The 8,272-nt window shown below is 42.4% G+C and overlaps 1 protein-coding gene across 1 annotated transcript in view; it reads right to left on the bottom strand.

Moving 5' to 3' along the window:
* Positions 1-2,381: 2,381 nt before the first annotated feature.
* CCDC13 (coiled-coil domain containing 13) overlaps positions 2,382-8,272 on the bottom strand; it is a 31,954-nt gene continuing 26,063 nt past the window's right edge. Inside the window, exons 15-17 of the mRNA XM_037386904.1 lie at positions 7,376-7,530; positions 3,250-3,364; positions 2,382-2,710 (exon numbers count right to left, since the gene is read on the bottom strand). Of these exons, the coding sequence (XP_037242801.1) occupies positions 2,551-2,710; positions 3,250-3,364; positions 7,376-7,530 (430 nt within the window). The 3' untranslated portion in view covers positions 2,382-2,550. The remainder of the gene's footprint in view (positions 2,711-3,249; positions 3,365-7,375; positions 7,531-8,272) is intronic.

Here is an 8,272-nt window from a genome sequence, read left to right as displayed (position 1 = left end):
AGTATTTTCATCAGTTTTGTTCTCAGAGGGATGGGTTGAGGTACACAGGGCTGCTGCAGCCAGCTGAACTAGGTTTGTTTCTTACATTCAGCAACAAAATGAAATGCACTGCAAGACAATCGTTCTCATACATTGAAAACTGGGAAGTTGCTGCAAGAGTCAGAATGGAGAGAATTCAAAGGCAGGTCTCTGTGGAAGTGGAGAGGGAATTTATTTCAAAACTAAGGTGAACACTGATTAGACTTGGACAACTTGGCCTGTGTTCAGATGCCCCCACTACTCTGTGACAGGAGGCAGATCACACATTTCCACGAGAAACAGTTACTTACAGGTATGCGCTCTCTAAAGAAACTTAGTGTCTTAGTTCCTTCTTTGTCAAGGTGTCCAGTGGTTCTCTCTGTGTGTTTGTGCAGGGAAAAAAAAAAAAAAAAAAAAAAGAGACAGAGAAAATGCTTCTGTACGACCCCAAACAAGCATATGTTTAAAGAAATTAGTGTTGCAGCACTTGAGGTTTGCACCATGTGCTAGTGAGCCATATGTGTTCTGTAACATATAGCACTCCCCGTTTCTTAATCTGTTTCATGGGTTGATTCATAGCTGCTTTGCTGGAGAGTGGTACGATCGTCACTGCTTCAGTGCAGGACAGGTGGTGTATACGCTGACCGTGTATTAGAAAGGACAGCAGGTTGCCTCTCCCATACCTACGTGAAAATATTATTGATTCACACTTCTGTGTAAGCGAAATCAGAATCTCCAGCTCCAAGCTACCAGCCTGAATTTAGCAGCCACTGCGTAACAAAACCTCCTCAGCTCTGCCACAGCTCAGGCAGCTTTTCAAGGGGATCCGCTCACTACTGCTGGTCCTTAAAGTATCCATCAGAGGTGGGCGGGTTTCTTCTCTTTGGTCTGCTTGCTCTACCCCATGTGACGTAATCATCGGGATGGAGCTGAACAGCAACAAACCACAGCTCACTTGGGTGAGACTGTGTCTGTCTCTCGATCCAGGATTTACGATTCCTCAGGTTGGCAGGAAGAAAGAATGGTGGGTTGCAAGATGCCTTTTCCTCTGATGCTACCAGCAGGGAAAGAAGGAGGAATATGGCAGTGAACCATTTTGGTCCCACTTTTTGCAAGACACCTGATGGCTTTGCTGGGCTATAGGCCAGTGCCAAAGGAGCGGAGCAGGGCTCGTAAGTACAGGGAGGGTTAACTCTCAGGTGCTGAGCTTACTCTAAGCTCCGTGACCTCCTCCATCAGCAACTCTGTGAACTGTTTGAAGAGACAGACAGGCCTGAACCTAAACAGGAAAAAAAGATGGGGATAACACCACCCTCACCAAATCTGGAGTAACTCCTGTTCTGCTCTCTTTTTCACTCCACCTTATCCCAGCGCAAGTGGTGTCAGGATGCAATCCCCGTGCCGGGGAAGGGAGCAGCGGTTTGCCTGTCCACAAACCCACTTTGTGCTGGTAGTGGCTGGGGTTAAAGTCTAACAAACTTCACACGCAAAAAGAGGCTGACAAAGCCAAGCAGAAAAGGAAGGGCTTTCAAGACTTTCAACTAAGAAACAAAGTGGCACTATACAAAAATGACTAGCTCTCCGCTTGCTTGTAATCCCCAAGGCTAGCTCTCTGCTGGCAGACTGCATGTCAATGCCTTATTAGCTTGCGCTTGATGTTCTCACCATGCTGCAAGAGAGGAGGACAGAGATGCAAGGGTTTTCAGCATCTCTGAAAGTCCCACCACTACTGCAGTGAGGATCTGCCTGCATTTTGTTAGCGTTTCTTCCTAGGGAGAACAAGACCTGCCTGACAGATGAATGCAGAGAACCACAAAGAGGGATTTCGTAACCTGGATGGTGAATTTCATATAGAACGAGCCAGATTTAAGGTAGATCTGACAGACAGCAGTGGTAATCTGCACAGTCTACCTTTTCAGTGGAAACTCCACTGAGTTGCAGAAAACTTTGCTGCCAATATGTTCGAGCAAAGAAACATTGGTTGGAATGGTGAGTGGAGCCCACCCAAAGTTCACTTGCAGCTATTCACAGGCCAGGCTAATCCTCCCCCTCCGCACTTAAGTACTACAGAAAGCCTGAGACAGACAGGTATCAGTGTGCTGATAAAAACAGAACTCTGCTTGTTCCTGGCATGGCTCTGGAAGAGGGCCGGCATAACTTCTGTATAGAAAATTCCTTCAAGAGCTCATAAAGGCAGCAGCATATTGAATATCAAACCCTCTTGAGGAAAACTGTTGAAACCAGGGAGGTTTTGCCCAAAATCACACTGCAGAATTGCAGCTTCCTAAATTGCACCAACGTACAGCATGTGCAATCTCAGAGCCAGCTGCTAACTCTTACAGACAGAATTTGCTGACATGCAAAACCTTCACTCTTTTTGTATTTGCCTCCATCTCTCAATCTCTTCTGGAAATGCTAAAGAAATGACATGATCTGAGGCTGCAGACCTACACTGCCACTGCATTTCAATTCATGGGCACAAAGCCTGGGCTTTCTCCCTGCTTGGCAGCCCAAGGACTCTGAATATCTCGTTTAACTCTCCTCTTGTTTCTGCTGCTGAATGGCCTGTAAAAAGATATCCTTCACTTGATCCACTGTGTCTTGATACAGTTTAAAATCTTCCTCTTTCTTTCTCACAGTAGTCTCCAAAGCAGCCTTCAGCGCTTCATTCTCATCCTGCTGGATCACAAGCCTACAAGGAAACAAAAGAAAACTTTCATGTGAGCTGTGAGGCTTCAAAGCAAATTAGAACAGTGCTTCAGCTCTCGGGAAGAAAATGCTGAAACACATGCTCTCTGGTAATTTTATGACAGGTGTAAGAAAGAGCAGACTTAACACTTGTTCCTTCTATCTTTGAGACAGAAAAGAGTATTAGATGACCAAAGTACTTTTCAGATCTCTTTTGTTAAAGATTATAATTTTATTTTCATTAACAAGCTTGCAATCAATGCATAAGGGAAGAAAAAGAAAAAAAAAAAAGGTGTCTTCCTTGCATCTACGTTGTGTTGCTTAATGTCTGCATTAGTTTAACATTTCTGGGTATCTGTATAATTATTAGGAAATTTCTCTAAGAATGACATAGACAAGCTCAGTCCAGAGGATCTGGGATTTCTACAGAGTTCACTAGGTTTTATCTTCTGAGAAGCAGATGCAGGTAACATCACTGCAAAAAGGACAGCAACAACTCTTAGCTATTGCGAGTAACACAGCATGGAGAAAGGGAAACCATACCTTGTGCGCAGCTCCTCGACCTGCGATTCTAGAGGCAACTTAGAAAGCTGGGCTACAGAGAGCTCCTGTCTATCACTCGCATTCACGGTGAGTCTTGAGTGACTCACAGGCTGGCCTGCAGATTTAATCACAAAATGGCATTTTAGTAAATCAAACACCAATTTTCACTTGGTAGCACACTGAGTAAATCTCAGCAAACAGTGAATAAACACTAAGGAATCTGTTAAGTTCTCTGTTTATCCATGAAAATTCTGTAAATATATAAGACAGACTTTTATTTATCCTCTTTTCAGCAAAATGAAAACATGATGAGTTTGCATTTCAGGGCTAAATGCAGTAATATGTGTGCCTTCCTATTTAGAGAAGAAAAAAATTAATCCAAAATATTTAAGTGGGCAAACTAATAGGAACAGTTGAAAAGGATTATTTTGATGTTTATCTTGTTGTGTTTCACTTAAGATTATGACAGCTGTTGCTTCCTAAATGCCTGTGATAAAAATTGCATGTGGCACACACTGAAACAGCTTTTGTAAAGCACTTTGATCCTCAGCATAAACACAACACAGGTTAAATGCAGTAAAGCGCTTAAATGTGTACTTCAAACTAAGGTTCTAAATGAGGAATGCTTTCCTAAATAAAGGTCTACCCAAAACATGCAGCATTGCTCCTGTGATTTCAAAGGGACACAAAAACATTTCTCAGGGTTATAGAGAGAATACAATTCAAATTTACTGCTGGGATTGGAGAAGCAAAACACCTGTGACTGACCAGTGAACCCCTACAATGGAAGAAGGCTCAGAGAAGACAGGCAAGGATGACGGGCTCAGGAAGCTCAGAAAGGAATGTAGGAAGTGACCACAGCTTTCGTAGGGGATGCTGAACTCATCCCAACACCACGGAGACTGGAGGGTGATGTTTACAGCTGACTCCGTTGAGTAAATGTAAATGGCCTTCCCTAATCCATAGAGCACCACCTACCTGAGCCAGCCAGACAAACGTGACTGGAGTGTATACGTGGTTCAGTCCAACACAGAGTATAAACAAAAAATCCACCAAAATGATCTTTAAAGAAAACAGCGGGCTTGAGCTGGCTTCAACCCCCATATTCCTTCCTGGCAACTGGGGACACCCAGCATTGTGACAGTGAACATCTAGGCTGGTAATGGGGGTCATATTTGTGTTGCGATTCAACTGTACATTGTAATTGCTGTGTTGTGCTGAATTGTGATTTCAGTACATTGCTGTATCACTTTTCCAAATTAAAGTCGCATGTAACATCAAACATCTTCAAGTAAGTAAATTTGGTATTAAAACACTAAATCCTCCTCATCTGGAACATCTAAAAGAACCAGGGCAGAAAGTATTGAACTCTGAGAAAAACATATGAGAAGAAAAGGCTATGTTGTATAACCAAGAAATGCTTTTGATCATGAGGTTGTCGTGTTTTACCAGGCTTGGGAGAACCTGTTGTTACTTACCTGTTCTCCTCTGGGGTTATTCTTTGCTAATTTTAAATTTGGGTAAGACAGAAAAAAACCAAAAACCTAAAAGCCTGAATAATTTTAAAACACAACTGGGCTGTTTCTAGCTATTCAGCATCATTATCTATTTCCCTTGAATTGAAGAGACTAGAAACATTAGATTAGCAATTAGATCAGCTCTCTCCAATTTTGCACTTTCAGAAAGAAAAGAAAATATTATGTTAATTAGTGGGTTCTCTAGTCTCTATTTTATATTCAAGCTTTTCATTCCTTCTTATTTCCCCAACTATATGGCATGAAAGCATTTTGATAACCTACATGCTCAGCTGAAGAGGTATATCACAGACTTGTAGACTTGTTTCTTGCACAAAATCCAGAGAGTCTGGGCACATCACAAGGGGCTGAGCTCTTTTCAAAGAAGGATGGTGAAATAGATTGTTACCTCCTCATCTTAACAGACTTAGAGTGGATTTCATCTTATTACTCTTACTGCCAATCCTTTTCTACATTTGCTTTTAGTTCTTATGCGGACGAGACTAATGAACTCAATATTTAGTAAGAAGGAACCTGTCACACCGCTAAGAACAGCCTGCTTCCTCTGGCTATGAAATGCCGATCTCCCAGAGGTGAGTTACCAAACTGTTACTACTGACCAAAATGGCTTAGGACCTGGAAAGTTTATCACCATATCTCTGAGGTTGCCAGGAAAGCTAAGTGGAGCACATGTATGATAACGGAACAGCACATCACTACATTGCACTACCAGGTTGTATGAAAGTCTGAGCACTCAAAAAATCCATTAAATTCTCCTCTAGAAGACAGCACCAAAATGCTCCCATACTATTGAAAGGCATGGAGTCAGTCAAAAGTGTACCATTGAGAGCTGCATTCCCAGAACTCTCACCTGGATACTACCTGTCCCTACAAATATCCTGATTTCTTCCTCTGAGAATCTGCAGAACCATATGAGTATTCCAAAGCCTCTCACTTTCAAACCCTCCCGGAAATCACAAAGGATATACCACAATACCATTTTTGTGAGGCCCAGCACTGCTCTCTTAACAAGATGAATGTCCTATATCCTAAAGGCCAATGGCTGCAGCACTTTGTTTCCAAGCACTAGGCTTCTATTAGGATCCGAGTCTTTTTGCACTACTTTTTCTGCTGTCAGGCTCTCAGTGAACACAGGTAAGACAGCTCTAAAAGTCTGTGCTCAAAGAAAAACACATGAGAATGAGTCAGTGTTGTGTGGGAGCCCTTTGTAAGGACACAACAGTTCTGTGCTAAGGAGTGGACCCACATTACAGAGGGGAGCAGGTGTGAAGCAATCATTCAGTCCTCATTCAGGATAAAGGCTCCTCTGAGTCCTGTTCCTGTATACCCAGTCTTCTCACCATGCTGGATGAGTGAACAGCAGTGCTCCCCTTGAGGTCCTGAGCACCGTGTAGATGTTACACCAGAGACCCTAGCTCTCCTGCACAAATCGAGATCACAGTGAACAACCACATGTGATTTCTTGCATCACAGTCCTGCTCCAGGGAGAACTGATTGTCTCTCTACAATGGGAAATGCAAAGAAATGCAATGCAGTTACAGTGGTGTTTCTTACCTCAGTCTGACCCATGCCTAAGAAGAAAGAAGATGCCAGTGCAGGTGGAAAAGGAGGTGAATGCTTATACAGGCCATAGTGCTCAGTACAGATCAGCTCAAAGAAGCTGATGAGGTAGCATTAGTACACACCGTAGTGTCGGCTGGAGTAATGATGGAGAGCCATGCCATGCACCTGCTGAGCTGTAGGGCAGTCCCCCTACAGCCCAAGATCATGCGTTTCAGCGTGGGGCAGGCCAAGAGCTTGTACAAGCTCTCTGATGAGGCTTATGATCTCTCTACTCACCCTAACTCAACCCGACACCATCCCAATATCTGCCAAATTGAAATTCCTATTCCTACTGTTCGAGTCCTGGCATTTAAAGTCTTTTTACTTTATGAAAATACACATAAAAAGGGAAACCACTGGAAAAGTTTCCATAAGAATATGTGCCATTTTATTAGTTTAGACACTTTACAGAATCAGAGTCCTTAAGCAATAAAAGGATCTGATCAAGGAAATAAAAATTTAACATCCACCATGAATTCTCCTCCTTTAACTATGCTAGTGAGGCTTTCATATTTATAGCAGGAGATTATCATGTTCATGGGATAATAAATTACACCAGATCTAATTACTTCATCACCAGCAATAGTTTTTCATAGACACTGACAGGCCTTAAATTGGGATGCGTCCTTTAATTCTGTTCTTAACCTTCAGATGAATCTGTCAGCCAGAAGTGCAAAGGGGAAACAGCAGTGGGCTTGGTGGCAAACCCAGAGCAGTGTCAAGTTTTTTTCTGTAGACTGTCATGCCATGAAAACAACATATTGCAAAAGTCCTGGTCCCACTTAAATCTGTGGCAAAATCCTCTTGAATTAAGCGGGGCCAGGATTTTATTTTCTGTACTGGTCCACTGGCCTGAGTAAATCCGAATTGCCATGTGTAAGGTCAATCATTTGTGTAGGCTTGACAGATCAAAGTCCAACTGTTGTTGCTGTCTATTAACCACAGAGGTAGAATGGGGGACATAGTTGTAGATAAGGACTCCACCTCACCTGTTTTGCTCCTCAGGGGAAGTTTCTGTGCACCTGTGTTCCTCCCTGGATCCATCTGCAGTTTTTCAAGCTGCTGTTCCAAAATGACACGTCGCCGCCTCTCTTCCTGAAGCCTTTTCTCAGCTTTCAAGACTTTATTGCTGCCTTCCTCCACCCTCATAGGCAAAAAAAAAAAAAAAAAAAAAAAAAAGTTCAGCTTACTTATGTCATGACTATTAAGGATCAACGAGTCTCGATATTGAATCCTTCTTCATGCTGCATAGATCCCAACAGAGGGAAAAGGAGAATTTTCCGTGCATTCAAAGGCAGAAATCCCACTGCAATTGTTCCAGATGACATCCTCTAAATTTGCAAAACAGAATAAAATAATGAATACAGTTGCAAATAATGGGTTCGTTAATGGAGGTTGCCTAGATCCCTAAACACTGGCTGCTTGTGTGAATTTACCACTCAGATGAGCAGGCAAGCTGCAGATTGCTGAGAAGAGATCTTTTATTAGAGGAATAATAAACTGCATTTTTTAAACACTCTGGAAAAACTTTGGAGGGAAAATAGTTTATAAAAACGCTGTCTAGCATTTAGCTGTTTTGCGTCAGTTATCTGAAAGTAAGAAAAGAAACTTGATGTTGCTTTTAATAAACTTGGCCATTAGACACTACCGCAGAAGAAAGTGAGTGGAAAAGAAACTGATGGTTCACTCTGCAGTACAGTATGGAAGAGGAAATTCCCTCTCTATTTACTCTGCACAATATCTTAGCAAATTAACAGCACAAATGTTATGTGTACCCACAGATGCAGCCAGCAGTGCATCTCATGTGGGGCAGTGCCTGATACCAAATGATTTAAAGTGAGAGAGAAACCTGAAATAACTCACTGCATTGTATAAGGCAGAGTAAA

This window comes from Falco rusticolus, chromosome 4 (assembly GCF_015220075.1).
Source record: "Falco rusticolus isolate bFalRus1 chromosome 4, bFalRus1.pri, whole genome shotgun sequence".
Taxonomy (NCBI): Eukaryota; Metazoa; Chordata; class Aves; order Falconiformes; family Falconidae; genus Falco; species Falco rusticolus.
This window is presented reverse-complemented; position numbering and strand designations above follow the sequence as displayed.